This window comes from Acartia tonsa, chromosome 11 (genome assembly GCF_053477335.1).
Source record: "Acartia tonsa isolate MP-2025a chromosome 11, ASM5347733v1, whole genome shotgun sequence".
In the NCBI taxonomy this organism is placed as follows: domain Eukaryota; kingdom Metazoa; phylum Arthropoda; class Copepoda; order Calanoida; family Acartiidae; genus Acartia; species Acartia tonsa.
Window position 1 is genome coordinate 23809572 of NC_137270.1, and position 21107 is coordinate 23830678.

Consider the following 21107-nt stretch of genomic DNA (forward strand, 5'->3'; position numbering starts at 1 on the left):
AAAAAAAATATAAATTGAAAAAAATAATATGAACAAAACTAGAAAAAAAAGAACGGGAGGAGGGGGGAGGTGACTATGGTAGAGGTCTTGAAAGGGGACTATGCACGAACGCGAGCAAGTGATTCTAAGCACCTTTCAGCAGTAATTCTAAATATTTTTGTGAATATACTAGGGTTATAACTTATGTTTGGTATAGTTATACTAAATAAAAAAAATGAGCTTCACCACGGTTTTCTTTGAATAAAACATTGAAATGTTAAACATTTTTGATGAAAGATCATCAAATGTTTTGTTGAGTTTAAAGTTTCAAATAAAATAACACGCCAAAACATAATCAAATGCTGTAAATTACGAAAGTACACTAATAAAAAAGTTTACAATATTCAATTTACCATCCCTTTCTATAAATTAACATTTTTCATTAAAAAAGTTTACTTTTGTGTCACAGCAGTTTGAACTCAACAAAATATTTGATGATATATAGCCCCAAAACGTCTAATATTTTGAAGTCTTTTCTTATAAAACCACGAAGAAACTTATTTTTTTAAATTGTTATAACGATATAAAACATAAACATAGTAATTCACAAAAAAAAACATTTAGGATCACTGCTGGAAGGTGCTTAGAATCACTTGCTCTCGTTCGTACATACTTCTCTTTAATCAACAGAAAGCTGAAACAGGAATTATAAAGTAAATTAAAATGTGATTGCTATAGAAATACTATTGATAGACAATCCTTTTGCAGGTCCAAAAGGCCATATAAATTACGAGAAAGCATTTTAAAAGAGGGGGGGGGGGGCGTAATGACATCTGAACTTAAACAATAAGAAAAATGGTCCAAATATTGAGCTAGATTCTTGTAACTTGGTACATAAGCCAAGTGCAATAGGTACTACATCTTTTTAATTTTAGGTTAGGTAAGAAAACCCTGCGGAAATGGGATTTTTAGGCCTTTTTGGTCTATTTTGGACTATTTTGATGTAGAAACTTACTTTAATTGCTTTTCGTAAGTTTTTTTCCTTGAATACACTATATCTATTCATAAAGACATTATTCAAGATGATTCATAAAGTTGGGGACCGAAACTCAAAAAACTGATATTTTGGTATATAACAACACAAACTTTAGAAAAAATGCACTTAACCCCTGAAAGCACCCCCCAAGACCAACAAAGGTCGGTCCCCGACTTGCTGAATCATCTTAAATAATGCCCCTGGGAATAGACACAGTGTATTCAAGAAAAAACCTAAAAAAAAAACAATTAAAGGTAAGTTTCTATACCAAAATAGACCAAAAAAGGCCCAAAAACCCCATTTCCGCAGGGTTTTTCTTACCTAACCTAACCTAAAAATAAAAAATGTCATTATGCCCCCCTCCCTTTAATTTGTGAAAAAAGTAAAAACATAAAAATAGCACAATGACAATTATTTTTGAAGATGTATATGAGCAAGATCATGAAAAGCAAGCATTATAAAAATACCAACAATAAGTGTGTTATCTAATTCACTTCTACATATTAACATTAAACATATATATACTAATGCGTCAAAATATGAATTTTTTTCAATTTTATGTTCTAAATATCCATTTTAATTTGGTTATAAATGATTTTAAAGCAGTCTAAAGTGTTACTAATTGTTTATGATACTTCTATTACATGATCTACATAGTTTACATTACAACCTCGTTATTGAACAACATTTTGGTTTCTGTGTTTCTGTAGCTAATTCAAAACTTAACTGTGATTTAGAAGGGGTTAATATAAGCAGCATTTAAAAGCATTTTTTTAGTTTAGCATCTTATTTGATTTTTATGAAAAAAATTTAAAAGATTTTCTCGTATTCCTTCGAATCCGGTTGATAGGAACCGGTTCTCATCCATACGAAAAACTATGTCTATCATCGTATTATATCCAGCTTTCTACGAATAAAGAAATGTACAATCACAAGATTAAAACCAGTTTTTTTAGCCCGTGCCTTCGGCAACTCGGGGCTAAAAAAACTAGTTTTAATCTTATAATTGTACATTCTATATCCGCGGAAAGCGGTTTATAATACGATGAAAGAAATAACTATTATTACTATTTCTCTTTAATTGTTTTGTAAGTAAAATAATGGGAAAATTTAAGATTATAACTTTTAAACAAAAAATCAAGAAAACTTCTGTTGTAGATACCATTGGGTAAAATATGGGCTTTCTTTTGAAATTGAAATAATGTGATAACATTAAAATCTTGCAAAAGAGATAGTTTTTTTAGTGATTCTTTATTCCACTAAAAAAATATTTTATCTACTTAAAGAATTGTAACTAGCCAATCACAAATCACCAAAATATAACAAATAGGGAAGCTTATAATCAAAAGTTTAGAAAAACAGAGTGTTCATACAATATATACAATAGATACTACAATAAAATAATAATACTTACATAACATGTAAAGAACGAAAAATTATGAACAAATATGCTTCAGTCAGATTATAAACTACAAAACAATGCAGTTGAAAATACATTATTGTTTCTTGTGTTTAAAAAATATCTGTTACATTGCATTAACATTTTCTTACTTTTTTTTCAAGTTAACCCTTTAAAGCCAAAAATTATGTTTGGATAAAAATGATTTTTTGCATATAAAATCAACATAATAATAAATGAAACGAAATATATATTAAAAGGGGTTTAAAAGAAAATTGAAAAGCTTAATTTTTAACATCTATAAATGTAAAAAACAATATGATTACTGTTTTAATCATGAAGAAATCTCAAATATTATGTGAAACCTATTTTCTAAAAATATTTTTGGTTTCAATATTTTTCTATAAAACATTTCCCTGTTATGCCAAAAGTTACTATAGAAGCATATAACTGTAGACGTTTATATTGTGTATAGAATCTATAAAGAATTTTTTTTTCTTCCTGAAAGTGAGAAAATTATGTTTTAAAAAACGTCTATCAGTACCATAAGTCTATAACCAAAGTAAAAATATTAAAAATCAATCTCATATATATCTTATTAAGATTAAGATAACTGAATAGAAATTGCCCTGATAAATAGCAGTTATATTGCTGTACAGTTTCTATAACCTCGATTTTTAATTTTTATTGTAAATCAAGAAAAATTTTTGTTACACAACGCTTCTTAAAGCAACCATATTTTTTAATGACTAAAAAGAAAATCTATTAATTTTTCTATAAAAAAAAAACATAGAGGATTGCAAAAATATAAGTGGACATGTATTAAGCTAAAGCTTCTACAATCTACATGTATGCTACAAGATCGGTAGTAGCTTCCCATAACTTTAATTGCTATAACAAAACTAAAATATACATCTATAAATATACAAAGATAAAATATTCAAAGATCTAAAGTTCCTCAAGGGTTTTAATATCAATCTTAGATATCATATTCAAGTGTTCAGATGTTTTTTTATGCTTATTCAAATCGTTACTTGAATAGAATGCTTTCTGACATAATTCACAAGAAAATGGTTTCTCTCCTGTGTGTTTTCTTTTGTGAATTGTTAAATCTCCCACCTGCCTAAATGTTTTGCTGCAAACATCACATGAATATGGTCTTTCACCTGTGTGTATTATCATGTGCCTTTTTAGATCATATTTAACTTTAAAACTTATACCACAGTTTACACAAGAAAATGGTCTTTCATCCGTGTGGTACATTGAATGTTTCTTTAAATTATGTGGTGTAAAAAAACTCTTTCCACATATGTTGCACAAAAATGACTTCTCCCTACTCATATGGTTCAGTTTGTGCTGCTCAAAACCTGTTTTAGTGATCAAATTTTTCCCGCATATTTCACATGAATATTTGTTCTCAATCTTTTGCTTTTCATGCTTTATTCTCCTGTGATACACTAGAGCATGCTTACTTTTGAAAAATTCCCCACAGTCATGGCATTGAATGGGATCACGTTCTGGATTATGTAACAATTTGTGCTTTTTCATTTGTTTTCCTGTCTTAAATTTCTTACCACAAATATCACAACAAGGTCTTATCTGGTGAGCTTCCCAGTTGTGTACATCCAATTTTTTAGAACTTGAGAACTCCTCATTACATATATTGCAATTCAAACATTTAGTTGAGAGTCTACAATCATTTTGGTGAACTTTCCAATTATGGAAACAAAATTCTATGAAAGAATTGTAAGAAACCTTTTCCAAAGAGGACTCATCACATTTTTCGCATTTAAATGGCTTCCAACCAAAAGGTATCTTCTTATGTCCCTTTAACCTTTGATGTGATACAGCAACTTTTCTATTCTTAAATGACTTGCCACATAAACCACAAAAAGGTCTCTTCTTGTGAACTTCCCTGTTGTGTTGATCATAATCTTTGTAAATATTGAACTTAATATTACAAATGAAGCATTTTTTGGCCAAATTTCCAAAGTCACCTTCAATGGCCGGTTCATTTTTAACAAAATCTTCATCAATATTTAGATTATGATTAAAATTGCTGTCATTAAAATCACCTTCATAGTCATTTGATTCTGATTCCTTTGTATCTTTTTCAAAGACCTGATTGCTCTTGATAGCTTTGCAATCAAAATCATCAGTACTATTAAAAGAAGATTCATTTTCATCTGATTTGAGAGATTCATTTTTGAAACAATCATTTTTATGAACATTCCAATTGTGGGAACAAAATTCTATGTAAGAATTGAAAGAAACCTTTTCCAAGGCAGACTCATCACATATTCCGCATATAAATGGATTCCATCCATTAGGTATCTTCTTATGTCCCTCTAAATCTTGGTGATTATACACATGATTTCTAAACTTAAAAGACTTGCCACATAAATCACAAAAAGGTCTCTTTTGGTGATTTACCCAATTGTGTTGATCATATTCTTTGAAAGATTTAAACTTTTTTTTACAAATGATGCATTTTTTTGCCAAGTTTTTGTACTCAGATTCAGTGTTTTGTTCATTGTTAACACAATCTTCATCAAAATCTGGATTGTCATCATTTTTATGAACTTCCAAGTTATGGAGACAAAATTCTATAAAAGAAATAAAAGTAACATTTTCCAAGGCAGCCTCATCACATCTTTTGCATTTAAATAGCTTCCATCCAATAGGTATCTTCTTATGTCCCTTCAACTTTTGATGTTCTATCACTCCGCGTCTATACTTAAAAGATTTGCCACATAAATCACAAAAAGGTGTCTTCTGGTGAATTTCCCAATTGTGTTGATCATAATCTTTGAAAGAATTAAACTCAACTTTACAAATAATGCATTTTTTTGCCAAGTTTTTATAGAGAGAATCAGTGTTTTGTTCATTGTCAACATGATCTTCATCAATATATTCAAACTTGCATTCATTAACATCATTGTAATCATTTGGATCTAATTCATATGTAGCTGTTTCAGGGATCTGATTGCTGTTGATAAGTTTGCAATTATAATCATCAGTCCAATTAAGAGATTCATTTTTAAGTGATTTGATATTATCATGTAATACTTGACATTCTTTACTTGTTGTTTTTGTTTCAGTATCAAAACCTAAAAATAAAGTAAAAATGAATAGGTAGTTTTGCAAACCAAGAAAAATATGCAAACAAAATAATAATTAAAGAAAAGGGATAGTTGCACAAAGTGCATTTAAAAAAAATAGTGAACTGTAAGTTTTTTCTATTTTAAATAACGTAGTAATGCATAATATAAAGTTACTGTTTGAAATTAAGAGATTTGACCAGGAATTTTCCTCCAAAAATAAGTTTTTATTTTTATTTTTATTTTCAACTTCATTACATGTTATATATGGCGAAAACTTTTTTATCAAAAAAAAACTTTAGATAGCATTTACTAGTTAATAGAACAAAAACACATAACAAAGAATGACCAGTACTTAGAGTAGTGAACTTTTATAAGTCTTAGTAGAATAAATTATATGATTATGTGTTAAAGAATTTTAAACTTGAACTGACCGAACTTTTTATTTGACAATCTCTTAAAAAGTTAAAGTGATTTGCCACATAAATTACAGGAGAATGGTCTACTTTTTTTCCCTAATATGTATACCCAAAACACCAGTATTAGAGAATGATTTGCCGCATATTTCAGAAGAGTTATTTAAAAAATTAAACAGGGGTTACTTAAAAATCTTCTCCCAATTTACAAGGTGTTTCAAATAAATCTGCGTTTTCCGGTTTTGGGAAACAACCAGTAGGAGTATGAAAGAAATAATTATATATTCTTAATATCTATAAAAATATGGATCAATTTTATAAAAGGTGTTTTTTAATATCTCTTGAAACAATAGCGCTTTTTAGAGCTTAAAGAATTCAAAATGTATATGTGTTGCTTTATTCTTGTAGAATTTAGGGCTATAACGTCCAATTAAATATTTCTCTTTACTTTGAAACGACATTATAGCATGCTCAACCAAATATTCTAATAATTACATTTAAAATCTAATTCAATAATGCTTTTTAAAGAATAAATAACCAATTTTATTTTTGCTTTAATTACGATTCAATTATGATCATTAAATTATGCTCTCATAACCGTTCCTCCTACTCCTCCCCTTTTAATCTCTTAATCCCTTTTGATTTTACATTTGTGACATATTAACCAAATTAATATAATATAAATAAAAGCACTTTTAACGACATTTTCAAACAAAGATAGCTTGCTTATTTTTTAAGATATTGAAATGAATTAAAAAGTGACTTGTTTTATTTATCAATGCGCATGGAATTAAAAGAGATTTTTTTTTATAAAAAGTGCCTTTGCAATAGAGAAATAAAAACTAAATTCCGAGAAAACCAAAAAGCTCTGTGCATGTAGCCAAAAAAAAGAAAATATGTAAAAAATCTCAAATGCGGACATTGATTTAACCTTTTATTACTTTAATATTGAACTTTTTAGCCTATATGTTGCAAAAAAGATAAGTTAATTGAATCTCATTGTTGTTACAGATTTAGGATCAGGCATTTTTAACCTACATGTACCTATCAGTACAGCCACATTTTTAGAGATATCGAAAACCACCTTAAGTAAATGTTATGTGCATTTTTACAGAGAATATGGACCTATAATTATTTTTTCATGCTCCTTCTGGTTGATTCCCAAAACTTGAAAACGCATTTTTTTTCTGAAACACGTTGTATATATATACCTCTATATATATTGTATGGTTAGTTGATATTTCCGCGTGAGATAATGTGTATAGTATATCGTAAGTAAACCGGACGGTTTCCTTTATTTTTAAAAAGTTTCTATATAAAACCTGTTATATGAAGAACCGGACGTTATTTTTTATGTTTTTTAATTAACTTGCTCCAAGGAGAACCCCTGTTAAATTTTTCTATAAATCTTGTGAAATATGCGGCATATGTTTTGGGTATACATTGATATTAGGAAAAAAATTGACCATTCTCAATCTCATGTAATTTATGTGGCAAATCACTTTAAGTTCTTTAGATATTGTCAAATAAAAAAAGTTCGGTCAGGTCAATGTTAAAAATTCTTTAACACATAATCATATCTATCCAATGCCTAATATATTTTTCTAAGACATATCAAAGTTCACTACTCTAAGTACCTTAACTCTTTAAATACACTTCGTGCAACTATCCATTTGTTAAAGATTGATAAATGGAAAATATTGAATATTTCATACCTTCTTGGATGATATGTTTTTCTTGAGACTTCAAAAAACTTCGATATTTGTTCATAGAAGAGGAAAATAAATCCAGAATTTGTACCAAAGGTTCAACAATCTTAATTAAACAAAGTTATAAATATCAGGTTATATTACAAATTTAAGAGGGGGAAAAATATGTGGGAAGGTTACAAAAAGAATTTAAATTTTAATTTGCAGTCGGGGAAAAAAATAATATTGTACAGAATATACACCCATGTCACATAGTAATCAATTTTGTGACACAGTTGCAGATTTAGTTATTAATTTTTTTTTTAAACCTTACATTTTCGCACCATTGATCTCCATTTTCTACTTCCCCTCCATTTTCACGAAATATGTTTTGACAAACTTGAACAGCTTCTTTGGTAATACTTTTGGCTTGGACAAGTTTTTGTGTCAACTCACTGAAATTAAAAATTTTCATTAAAAAACAAATCTGAAACTAAAATTCAGATATTGCCAAAACTTCTGAGAATTTATTAAAAATAGGTTGATGGCTTTTTGCGAAATAACCTATCCTCTCACTCCTAAGACATTGCCTAAAATCACTGTTTACGCAAAAGTGTCAGAACTTCCCACCGGCCCCATATTCACAAATGAAGGTAGTGAGTTGAAACAAGTCAAATGCAGAGAGCCAAGAAGTCTAAGGTTATTGTAATCTTATCTAATGAAACAAAATAAATATCTTAACCTGTAATCAATGTGTTCAGTATTGCCACTAATTTTGTGTTTAACATCTTCTATTTCTAAATCTTGATCATCAGTGTACTCTGTCTTGAAATATATCTCAGTAGCCGCCATCTTGGTTTCCTAGAATAAATATGTACAGGGCGACCACTCCAAAACAAAAAAAATATAGTATTTTTATAGTATATTTTTTAATCCATATAGTATATATAGTATATTTTTTTAATCTCATATAGTATGATATAGTATCGGACTTAGAATAATTAAGTAATACATAGTATATACATCATCAATAATAACTCAAAGCATAGCTGTTATCAAAGCAATTTCACATATAAAGGGCTTACTCTGTGATTATTAGGCTAGGTATTAATGTGAGACTATAGGTTATTTAGGATAAAAGTTTACTTTTGGTTAGTATTTCACATATATTTAATCATTTTTTGGATAGGTCTCAGGTTCAGTTGCTGCAGGCTATCTGAAAGGTGGTTTCTGGACAAGTAAAAAATTTAAATTTCTGTTTGAAGAGTTAGAGATCAACTTATAAAACAAAATATGCATCTTTTTAAAATGTTATTAACATAAATGAAGAAAATTTTTAAATAGACCTCCAAGTTCTGGTCTTGCAGGCCTCCAGGTCCACTTTGGACAGGTTAGATATTTTTTTATTTGAAGAGTTAGAGGCCAACTGATAAAACAGAATATGCATCTTTTTGAATGCTATTAACATATCTGAAGAAAAAATTTAAATTGGCTTCTAAGTTCTGGTCCTGTAGGCCTCCATGTCCACTCTGGACAGGTAAAAAATTCTTATTTGAAGAGTTAGAGGTCAACTTATAAATAAGAATATGCAGCTTTTTGGATTAACATAAAGGGTGTTAAAAAAAAACCGATCGCTTCACTCTTTTTGATATAAACCCTACAGTTTTGGTCAAAAACTAACAAAAAATGACCCAAATCATGTCCAAGCCATGACAATTAGAAAACATTATTGATTTTGATTTCTACTTACCTCTCCTGAGCACTACAGCTCAAGTCCTAGCACTTGTGGAGAATTTTTCCTTACATGGAGATTAAAAATCAACAAATCGTCTTAAATACTATAAATTGTGTAGATAGACCCCATTATGTTCAGAGTTTATGATGGAGCATGTAAAGACCTTTCTATTGACACCTTAACCAGGTTTCTAACTCAATCCTAGCCAATTTGGCATAAAAAAGACAGACCCTTCAAACATTGAGACATGAAAGGTCTCTCTAGTCCTTGATGTTTGGCAGATTTTTCTTTTTGGTGCCAAAATGGCTAAGGTTGTGTTAGAAACCTGGTTAAGGTGTTTATAGAAAGATCTTGAAGATCTTGACATGCCCCATCAAAAATTCTAAACATTATGGGGTCTATCTACAAGATTTTAAGTACTTAAGGCGGTTTGTTCTTTTTTTTTTAAAGACAGAGCCTTCATGTCTCAAAGTGTGATGGTTCTGTCTAATTGATGCCAAATTGACAAGGATTGAGCTAGAAATCTGGTTAAGGCGTCTATAGAAAGGTCTTTATATGCCTCATCAAAAACTCTGAACATTATGGGGTCTATCTACAAGATTTCAAGTACTTTAGACAATTAATTCTTTTTTTAAAAAGACAAAACTGTAAAAATTTGTAATAAAATATGCACTCTCCATGTAAGGAAAAATTTTCCACAAGGGCTAGGATTCGAGCTGTAGTGCTCAGGAAAGGTGAGTATCAATCAAAGTTCAATAGTGTTTTCTCATTGTCATTGCTTGGACATGAATTGGGTCATTTTTTGTTAGTTTTTGACCAAAATTGTAGGGTTTATATTGAAAAGAGTGAAGCGATCGGTTTTTTTTTTAACACCCTTTATCATAACTGAAGAAAAAAAAATTAAATCGACCTCTATGTTCTGGTCCTGCAGACTCTGGACAGGTAAAAATCAAACTTCCCTCAATTGAACAGTTAATGGTATATTTGTTAACAAAATGAGCTTATATTTGGATGTTCTTTATATATTTGAAGGAAAAAATAAAATTGGCCTTCAGGTTTAGGAGCTGCAGGCCTCCAGGTGGACTCTGTACACGAATAAAATAAAAATTTTAAATTTAAGGAGTTAGAGGTTTATTAAACAACATAAGCATCTTTATAGATGCTATTTATATGTTTAAAGAAAAAATGACAATCGACCTCCAGGTTTTGATGCTGCAGGCCTCCAGGTGGACTCTTGACAGGTAAAAATCAAAATTTCTTATTTATGTAGTTAGAGGTTAGTTTATAAAACACCTTCTTTTTAGATGTTATTTACATATCTAAAGAAAAAATACAATTTACCTCCAGGTTCAGGTGCTGCAGGCCTCCATGTAGACTGACTCTGTCCAGAGAAAACCTGGAGGCCTGAACTTGAACTCTTCAAATAAGAAATTTGAGTCTTTTGCCTGTTCTGAATGAACCTGAACTTGGATCCCGATATGTTAATATTATCCAAGTAAATGCATATTCTGTTAAATAAATAGACCTCTAACCAGGGTGTCGGAGCCGTATAATTTTGATGCGGCTCCGGCGAGCCGTATTTGGAAATACGGCTCCGGCTCCTACCTTAAAATTAGTATATCAATTTTTTTTCATTATTGAATTTGATAAAATAAAATAAATAATATAAAATATTTTGCTACTATTTGATTAAAGCTATATAAAAGTAGAAGGATGTGTGTCTATTTGTTAAGTAACAATAGTTTTTCAGTTTATTATATGCCTTTATTATCACCTCTTGTTAGGGCGGTGCGCGAAACGCTCCTAGAAAATTTTACACCCCCTTTAAACAAAAATATTGGTGTCTTTTAGTTAAGGAAGTATACACAAAAAAATGAAAAACTTTACTGAACATCATGTGATATATATTTATATGCTCAGGGGCGTCCAAGCTTAATCATTTGAGGGGGGGGGGTAAAAAAATTTAAGGGGGGAAAATTTGGTTTTGGAGGGATAAAATGGCGCGCGAAGCGCGCCGCAATTTTTTTTACCCCCCTTATTGGTCATAATTGGCAATTTCGTAATATGGTAAGATTAATGGAAGCTTCATCATATCAAAGTAGCTTTTGATAGGTTAGGTTAGGTAAGATAAAGGTTAATGATTGCCCCGCAGGGGCTAGAAATAGGAGAAAACCTACTGTGAAAATAAGACAAAACACTAAAGAGGTGTTGTCACAAAATCCGTTTTTTGTTATAAAAATATAATATTATATAGTATATATAGTAAATTTTGGTCAAATAAAGGTAATAATATATAGTATATATAGTAAATTTTTGTCATATAGTATGATATAGTATCCAAATTCATCCTATATAGTATATATAGTATGCAGTGGTCGCCCTGTATGTAAATAACAATAAATTATACACAGTAAGATCATATATTCATGATGGTATTGTGGAGTGCTGAAAAAAAGTCAAAATTTTAAAACAAGAAAATGAAATGAGAATGAAAGTAATTGAAAATTGAAGACTGAAAACATGGAAAAATTAATTTATATATTTTGCAACTGGGAAAAAAAAAGAATCTTATTCAGATAATACATCTCTGATCAAACATTAGTTCAAAATGATGCAATATGTAAATTATCCACATACCTATCAGGATCTTCTTGCTGAAAGTTAACTTATTTTCATCTTCAGTGCATTCAATTTCATTATATTTTCTGAAAAAGATATTAATTTAAAATTAAATAAATAATAAAATGAGATAAAGCATTGATCGAAAACAAGGTTTGAAAATGTGATTATGGTAGAAATCTCAAAATGCAGCTATTTTTTGCTTAAAAAACACCAATTATAGGTGATCTTGTTTATTTCAGTATATGTATATTGTATAACCATTAAAGGTATTGTTGCTTCAAAACATAATGTTTTAATATATAAAAACCATTTTTAAGTTTTAATTGCCAAAAAGAAAGGATACATATATTAGGTATTAAAGATATTTAAAGTTCACCAAGGCTATCAATATTAATCTTATATTTCATAAACAAATGTGTAGATATACTTTTGTTAGTGGTGTCTTATAGGTTTATACCAGACAATAATTTAGTTAAAGCGAAGATTTGTTGTTTTAGAGTGGAACAATATAAAAATACTTTATAAAAAACTAAATACAACATTTTTTGCCCAATTTGAAAAAATGTTACTAATACCCTTTTTTTGGTTATTATGAACTAAAATTAACTACAACACAGGTAACAATCATCAAGTCATTTTTTTACTATCCTCGTCAACTTTTGGCGTCTTCATCATGTTTAAATGAGACGAAGTTTTGTTATGCTTAGATAGTTCAGAGCTAGAATAAAAAGATTTTCGGCACAGCTCACATGAATATGGTTTTTCACCCGTATGAGTTCTCTTGTGTACAGTTAAATCACATCTCTGCCGGAATGAGCTTCCACAATCTTCACATGAAAATGGTTTCTCACCTGTATGACTTCTCATGTGATTATTCAATATCACCTTTAGTCTAAATTGTTTGTTGCATACATCACAAGAATATGGCTTTTCTCCTGTGTGTATTGTTTCATGTGATTTTAATTTAGCAATAGTTCCAAAGGCCTTGCCACAATTGTTGCACAAGAATGATTTCTCCCCAGTGTGGACAAGTTGGTGTTCTTTAAGGTTTCCGGAATTTTGAAACTTTTTCCCGCAAATCTCACATGGAAATGACTTTTCTATTTTTCTTTCTTTGTGTACCCTGTTATGAGACCAAAGATCCTTTCTTGATTTAAAAACTTTATGGCATATATTACAAGATGGTTTTATTTGGTGCACTTCTATATTATGAACATCATAATTTTTGTAAGAATAAAAAACCTGTTGACAAATTTCACAGATTAAGTTCACTCGTGAGTTTCCTTTGTTGTGCAACTTTTTATGTGTTTCCATGACATATCTATCTGTAAAGGATTTATCGCAGACCTCACAAGTTGGTTTTAATTGATGAACTTCAAAGTTGTGCTTATCAAACTCTGTATAGGTATAAAAATTAATATCGCAAGAGTCACAGAAAAGTATTTTTGGAACTGCATTTTTTTCATGTACACATTTCATGTGGGATTTCAGGGAGAATTTGCATGCAAAATCTCGACCACAATTTTCACATTTGTAAGGCTTTTTACCAGAATGTTTCTTTTTATGTCGACCTATATCATTTCTGTTGTTAAAAGACTTGCCACATAAATCACAAGAAGGTTTAATTTCGTGGATTTTTAAGTTATGTGCATCAAACTTAATATAAGTATCAAAATTAATATTGCATTTGTTACAGGCGATTTGTTTAATCTTCCCTTGATTATGTGACTGTTTGTGTCTTCCCATATCTCCTCTGTTCTTAAAAGTCCTGCCACAAATACCACAAGATGGTTTAATCTGGTGAATTTCCAAATTATGTTGGTCAAACTCTGTATACTTCAAAAAATACTTTTTACAAGATTTACAATTAAGTTTTTTCTTTAGTCTTGATCTCTTTTTATCACTGTCATTTTTGGGATAATTCTTAATTCTTCCATTTTCTGTTGTCCTTGAACTTGTCATGTCATTATCTTCCAAATCAGAAGCACCAGCGTCAAAAAAATCTTCTAAATTATCATTTTTCTCGAAATCTTCTATGCCGTGAATAGATTCGTCTTTTATAGTTGTCATATCTTCATATTTTAAAATTTCTTCACTTATCAAACACTTTTCTAAAGAAAATGAAAATAATAATTGATAAAGTACTTGCGGCTACAACCCTAGCCTTTAAGGGATCTTTATTTAAAAGAGTAAAAAGGGGACTGAAATATAACTTAAAACAACCATAGGTTTAAAATAAACATAGCATAAAACCATCTTTAGACCTTTGTGAAGCTTCCCTGTGTACAATCACTTCAGAAGGTATCGAAATCTTAAGCTTCAGATAAAAAAAGCTTGCTACTTTAATAGGAGGATAGGATTAGTTCAAGTTGTGATGAATTTATACTATTTGTTATTTCTTGGGTATAACAAGAAAAATTGTGTCTAAGCTGATATTTTCTGATAAACTGATCATTTCTTTACTTTTTAGGTATGCCGTTATATTAAGGTTGCAAATTCATAATTCAGTTTCATGGGCGGATTAACATACACATACAAGTTTAAGAGTAACTACCTAGGTAGGTTTTTAAATATTATCATTTTCCTTGCAGTTTTAAGAGTTCGTGGAAGGAATTGATTGAAGAAGAAAACAAGTCAATGATTTTCAACAACGGTTCAGTTACCTAGAAAATAGAGCAGGGGTGTATATTCTACAAATTTGACCCTGCTGAGGGGGGGGGGGGGGAGGGTGAAAAAAAAATATTGGGTTGGGGGGAAAAAATGTAAAAATTTAGAGAACGGAAAGCCTTTTTCCATTTTTCTTCCCTCTTTGGTGAAAAAAATAAAAGAATATGTGGCAGGGGGGATAATATAAATAAAATAAAGAGTTTTGAAATATTTTTCCATTTTATCCCCTTCCTTGCTGGAAAAAAAACTAAGAGGGGGAAAAAATAAAAAATTTTGCAGCAGGGGAAAAAATTAATCTTATGCTGAATACACACCCCTGAAATAGAGAAATATTAATTTGGTTCGGTTCAGTTTATTATTGTCATATACAGAATAAAAACAAGTACGAGTTCATCTGATTGCATCAAAAGTCTAATTAAAATAATTCCCTAAATAAAAAGAATGAAATCATCCAATAGAAGCCAAGCATAGATATATAAAACTATTGGGGAAAAATCAGGAAAAAACGAATTATAAAGTAATTTAAAAACAAAGATTTTTCCCTAAGAAATTTCAGAATCCGAAATATAAATCTTTACCAAAATGTTCAGCTGCATATCTTAAATAGAAGTCAAAATAATCAAGTTCTCACTGAAAAAAAAACACTTTGACCCTGAAAGCGCTTCTGACAAACCGAAGTTCTAACAATGCTTAGACTTGATGCGCAACTAGAGAGCATCGCTTTTATGGGTGTTGCCATCCTTGATGTTAACATTAATTTAGATTTTAGACCGTAGAAAAAAAAGAAATTTTACTTACATTATCAATCCATTTTTCTACACTTTCAACTTCCCAACAATCTTTGTCATTAAATATAACTTGACAAATTTGAACCGCGTCGGAGGTCATATCTTTGGCTAATTCCAGCTTTTGGGTCAACTCACTAAAATTTAATGCTTTTTAATAATATTTAACTAGTTATATTTATGCTTCAACTGTGAAAAAAAAATTAATAATAATAATGTATAGGCTAAATATGCGTAAATTATTTGTAGATTTTATAACATTTATTTAAAATGTGTTGGGATTTTATGAACCAAGAACAAGAACTCATATCCACATACAAATTTAGCTTTAAGAAGTAGTGAAATTATAGATAGGTTCAAGTGTCTTGTGATGCTGTAGATAAATGGACATTCAAATTCATGATGTGGTCGCCAGTAAAAAGTGGGTATTTAAACATATTATTCATAAATCTTAAATATATCAAAAGCACCTAAAATTTTCTTGATTGTCCTGTTTTGTATCAACAACCTCAACTTTTACTTCATTCTGTTCAAATTCCTCAATAAATTCAGTCTTTAGAAATCCACTGATTTCATCAGTGCTCATTTTATTTTCTGAAAATGTTAAAGTATTAATTATACCTACCTACAATTCTTAATGGATATATTATGCTTAGATTACATTAGGGCCGCGGGATATAGATTCTGCACAAGATTCATTTTTTCTTCTGCTGCAAAATATTTTAGTTTTTTTCCTCCCCAAGGAAGGGGGAAAAATTTGAAAATGTTTACAGTACTCTTATTTTTATCTATTTTCTAGTTTTTTTCCCCTAGGATGGGGAAAATAATGGGAAAAAAGTTTCGGATATCTTTTTTTTTCTTCCCCCCATCTCACACATCATTATTCACCCAGCCTTAACAGGCGATCTCGTGCAGAATATACACCCCTGCATTAAGGTTAAATGGACTGGCTTGATTGTTTGACTAGATAAGTAAAAGAAAAAAACTAGAATAAAGATATTATTATAGATCGAAAGCCCCAGCAGTTATAGACCATAATTTCTTAATTCAGCCGCTCTTATCATTGGTGGCTTTATTGACTAATTTTAATTCATATAAATTGGAGTCCATGTGAAAAAAGCAAACGAATTTTTTATTCCATAACATCACTTCCTGCATCCACCTTAGGAGTTTTAATCATATTCAAATGTGAAGAAGTTTTAATGTGCTTTGTTAGTTCAGAACTAGAATAGAAAGCTTTTTGGCACAGATCACATGAGTATGGCTTCTCGCCTGTATGTATTCTTTTATGAATTGTCAAATCACATCTTTGTTTAAAAGAGCTTCCACAGTCTTCACAAGAAAATGGTTTCTCTCCTGTGTGCATTCTCATGTGATTGTTTAAAATTTCTTTCAGTCTAAAACGTTTATTGCATAATTCACATGCATAAGGCTTTTCTCCGGTGTGAATTCTTTCATGTTGCTTTAGTTGGAATGCTGATCTAAATCCTTGTCCACAATTGTTACACAAAAACGGCCGCTCGTCAGTGTGTACCATGTGATGAACCTTTAGATGGGACATATTAAAAAATTTCTTCCCGCAGACTTCACACGGAAATGATTTCTCATTTTTCTTTTCTTTCTTGTGTTCTTTTCTTGAGTGACTCCATAATTCCTTTCTACTTTTAAAAAGTTGTTTACAAATATCACATGGTATTTCTATTTGATGAACTTCCCAATTATGTGCATCCAATTCTTTGTACGTAATAAATTTTATCTGACAATTGATACAAGTTTTTGACAAATCAACTGGTTCAATAGTTTTATTTTGTAAATTTTTTTCTTGTGATGGTTTCTCTGGTGATTCTTCTTCACTGTGTAATTCTTTGTGTTTATTTAAATTCATTCTTGTCTTGAAAACATTACCACAAATCTCACATGATGGTTTAATTTTATGAACTTCTAAGTTATGATCATCAAAATCTTTATAAGTTATAAAAACCATTTGACATAAATCACAAGGAATTTGCTTTTGGGCCTGTCCATTTACATGTAACTTTTTGTGTTTTGTTATAATCTTTCTAGTTGAAAAAAACTTGCCACATATCTCACATGAAGGTTTAGTTTGGTGTACATCCCAATTGTGTGCATCAAAGTCTTTGAAAGTGTCAAAAAACATGTGACAAGTGATACAAGGTATATTTTTTGGCTTTCTTGATCTTGAGTTCATTATAGTAGCACTTTCCCTACGTTTTATCTCCCCAACAATTTCTTTATTTTCTATTTTCTCATCTCTATGAAATCCATTTTTCTCAATGCTTATATTATCAGAATCAAAATAATCTAAGTTTGTATTTTCGGATATCTCTTTGCCATGAATCTTTTCTTGGTGTCTTTTCAAATAAAACATTTCATAAAAAGCCCTTCCACAATCTTGACATTTCAATATCTTTTTGACCCCAGTATGTTTTCTTCTATGTCTTCTAATATCACTCCTGTGGGAAAAAACTTTTCCACAAATTTCACAAGAGGGATTAAGCTGATGAATTTTTAGATTATGTGTGTCGAATGATGTGTAGGAGTTGAAATATATTTGACAGATATCACAGGAAAGGGACTTTTCTTGTTTGTGTTCCTGCTTGTGATTCCATAGTTCAATTCTTTGTTTGAAAACTTTCCCACAAATATCACAAGATGGTTGAATTTGATGAACTTCCAGATTGTGTTTGTCAAAAGTTTCAAAGTTCTCATAACCTGTTTGACAAATTTTACAATAAAGTTGTTGTAATAACTTTCCTGTCTTATGTAACTTTTTGTGCTTAATAATACTTATTCTCATCTTAAAAACTTTGCCACATATATTACAAAAAGGTTTCATTTTATGAAATTCCCAATTGTGAGAATCAAACTCCTTGTAAGTATCAAAAATTATGTCGCAGGGTTTACATGGAAGATTTTTAGGTGTCCTTGGTGCTGAATTTATATTTTCACCATAATCTTCTTGGTCAGAATAATTGTCAAAACTATCTTCACTATTTGCAACATCCAACTTTGAATCTAAGTCATTCAAGTATACAGATTCATCTTTTATAGATTTATTATTTTCTCTAGATTTACTTTCGGTGTCTTCACTTTTGAGATTTTCTGCCGTAATTGAACATTTTTCTATTTTTCAAAAGATAACTTTAGCTGAACTCAAATATTTCTAAAATCACACCCACACATTAATAAAGATCTTTACGCAAATTAGATTATATAATTTAAAAATATTTATTACCCTAGATAAAATATCATAAGTTTGCTTTTTTAGAATTGTATTTCCTTTTTCTTAAATCTAAAATATTGTTACTTCGTCTGCACTACTTATGAACATAATTGTCCTTCATTTTACAAAGAAGGACAAATAGATAGTAGCTATGTTATCTTTTTCCTTCAAGTTTGAAATAATTTTGGAAAGAGTTTATTGAAGAGGAAAACAGTTCAATTATTTGTACTAATGGATCAACAACCTTAAAAAATACAATAAAAAATTAAGAATAATACTTAAATAATTCAAATAATAAAGCTTAGGCTTGTTCTTACTTTAATTTTATGGTAAAGGATATAGGTATAAACTATAAATACTATATATTAGAAATCCTAAACTCAAATAAAAGTTAAAATTTATTCGATGAGGATTTAATAAAAATTGCTTATCCTACTTTAAACAAAACAATAAATAAACTATTGTTAAAAGTTTTACATCTATAAATACTCGATCCTAATAGCTAAATTGATATGAAATAACTCACAATTTAAATTCTTCCACATTAGCATATGATCTTTAATACTTACATTATGAAACCATTGTTCTTTACTGTCTAATTTCCCCTCTTGGCTATCCAAACACATTAATTGACAAATTTGAACAGCTTCTTTGGTCAAGTCTTGGGCAAGCTCAAGCTTCTCAGTCAATCCACTAAAGAAAAAGAGGTGGTTTCCCTTAAAGATATCAAACACTAGACTGAATTAAAGAAGATGGGGGGGTTGCCTTTCTTTCTTAATAAATTGAAATTACCTGACCTAAAGTAATAAACAAAAACGAAAACTTATTAATCTACTTCAAAACTAAAGGGTTGGTCTGTGCTCAACAAGGCACTTGAGGGAAAACACCTAATAAAGGTATCTAATTGTTTCACGTATAGTGAAAAAATACAAGGATTATTGTAAATTGGATCTTAGGGGTTAATAAATTGGACGATAAATTGATGATAATAACTGAAGTATTATAACCTTTTGACTACCTGAAATTTTCAATTGCTTCGACTTTCACTTCACTTTGATCGAAATCTTTGAAGGAAAAGTCCTCCTCATGTTCCTCATTTAACTCTGTCTTCAATATTACACTTGCTGATTCAGAACTCATTATTCTGCACTAATATAAAAAAATTAAAGTTTCTTTAGCGTTTTACCTCAGAGTGTCACTTTAGCAAAGGAACCCTTAACATTAACTTTGATATAAATAATGTGGAAAAGTTGCATTTTTGGTGAATTTTTATTTTTTACTTATTATAGAGCATATTTAAGCATATATAACATCCATCTGCTTTTAACTTACTAACTTCTACGTATCTTTGGTGTTTATGAGCCGATTTTTAAACTTTTAGTGAGTAGTAATAGTATCAAAATTAGATTTCCGTCGATTTAAGGCACAGGAAAAAGAACTTATTAGAACATCTTTTTGGGATTATCTAGCTATTCATCTATCTGCGATTTTCGTAGTTTCTTTCAAAAATTCATGTAATATTGCTCTTTCCCATATTCTTTTTTTTGTCTTTTGTTTTAAAAATTCAATGATTTCTTTCTTGTGGACAGAGCCTGGCTTTATTACATCATACCTCATTCTCTAAGTTGACTTACCATTGTAATTTCTGAAATTTTATTTACACAAAAAATATATTTTTATTATTGGATTAAGAAATCTTTACAGCAAAACATAATTTCCTAAACAAAATTTATAAATCATATATGTATATGTGGACTAAACTGTGGATAACAAAAAAAGTTTGCGGTAAATTAAAAATGTACAAAAATATGACTTTTCTATATCAATTTCCATAAAAAAATATAAAAATTTCACTTTTATTGGTAAATATATGTTTGTAAACAACCTAGGCGAGGATGCCGCAAATTCTTCTTCATAAAAATTAAATGCTATAAATTTTCCCTAAAAGAAACCATTTTTTCATAATCTTTACTTTTAAAAATAGTCATAACACTTTTTGAATTAAAATGAAAATAAAAATGACGTGTTTTTAGAAATAAAACTTTTAGAATAACTAAGCAAATTACAAAAATATGTTTATAAAAGAGTGGGGAAAATTGACAGAGAAGTAAATATCCAACATAAAGACGACATTTCTAAAAATCTTGGTATTTGTTGTGCAATATGGTGGAATTTCAAAAAATACATTAAACGTGTCTCTAGGAGCATTTTGGCAAGCGGCCCAGGTCGTTCGGAATAAAACGTGGAAAGACAAGGATAAAAAGTTAATATGAGAAGTCTAAAGTGACACAGTTTGAGAGATCTTAAGCGAATTATGTGAAAAAATTCGCTCGTAGTATTAAATAAAAAGTAAAAGGGCTGATGTAGAAAGCCTGGAGAGTTAGCAGACAGAAAAAATTAAATTAACCTTAGTTGTCAGCTACGGCCGTTAGATG

General features: G+C 29.7%; 3 protein-coding genes across 7 annotated transcripts in view; all 3 read right to left on the reverse strand.

The window, feature by feature from the left end:
• LOC145331603 (uncharacterized) overlaps positions 1–21107 on the reverse strand; it is a 140564-nt gene that overhangs the window by 18505 nt on the left and 100952 nt on the right. The window lies entirely within an intron of this gene.
• LOC145331201 (uncharacterized) lies at positions 2–16047 on the reverse strand. Its single transcript, XM_080175821.1, has 8 exons — positions 15899–16047; positions 15442–15565; positions 14561–14639; positions 12610–14087; positions 8362–8480; positions 7954–8074; positions 7647–7746; positions 2–5524 (listed from the first exon to the last, which is right to left on the reverse strand). The coding sequence occupies exons 1-8, from the start codon at positions 16012–16014 to the stop codon at positions 3363–3365; spliced, it is 4299 nt and encodes a 1432-aa protein (XP_080031947.1). The 5' UTR covers positions 16015–16047; the 3' UTR covers positions 2–3362.
• LOC145331604 (uncharacterized) lies at positions 16556–20313 on the reverse strand. 2 transcript variants are annotated; one of them, XM_080176364.1, is made up of 5 exons: positions 20154–20313; positions 19691–19821; positions 19242–19365; positions 18838–18916; positions 16556–18572 (listed from the first exon to the last, which is right to left on the reverse strand). In XM_080176364.1, exons 2-5 carry the CDS (start codon positions 19810–19812, stop codon positions 16561–16563), a joined length of 2337 nt encoding a protein of 778 aa, XP_080032490.1. In that variant the 5' UTR covers positions 19813–19821; positions 20154–20313; the 3' UTR covers positions 16556–16560. The 2 variants fall into 2 exon arrangements, with proteins under 2 accessions (XP_080032490.1, XP_080032491.1); XM_080176365.1 differs by having other exon boundaries at positions 20285–20304.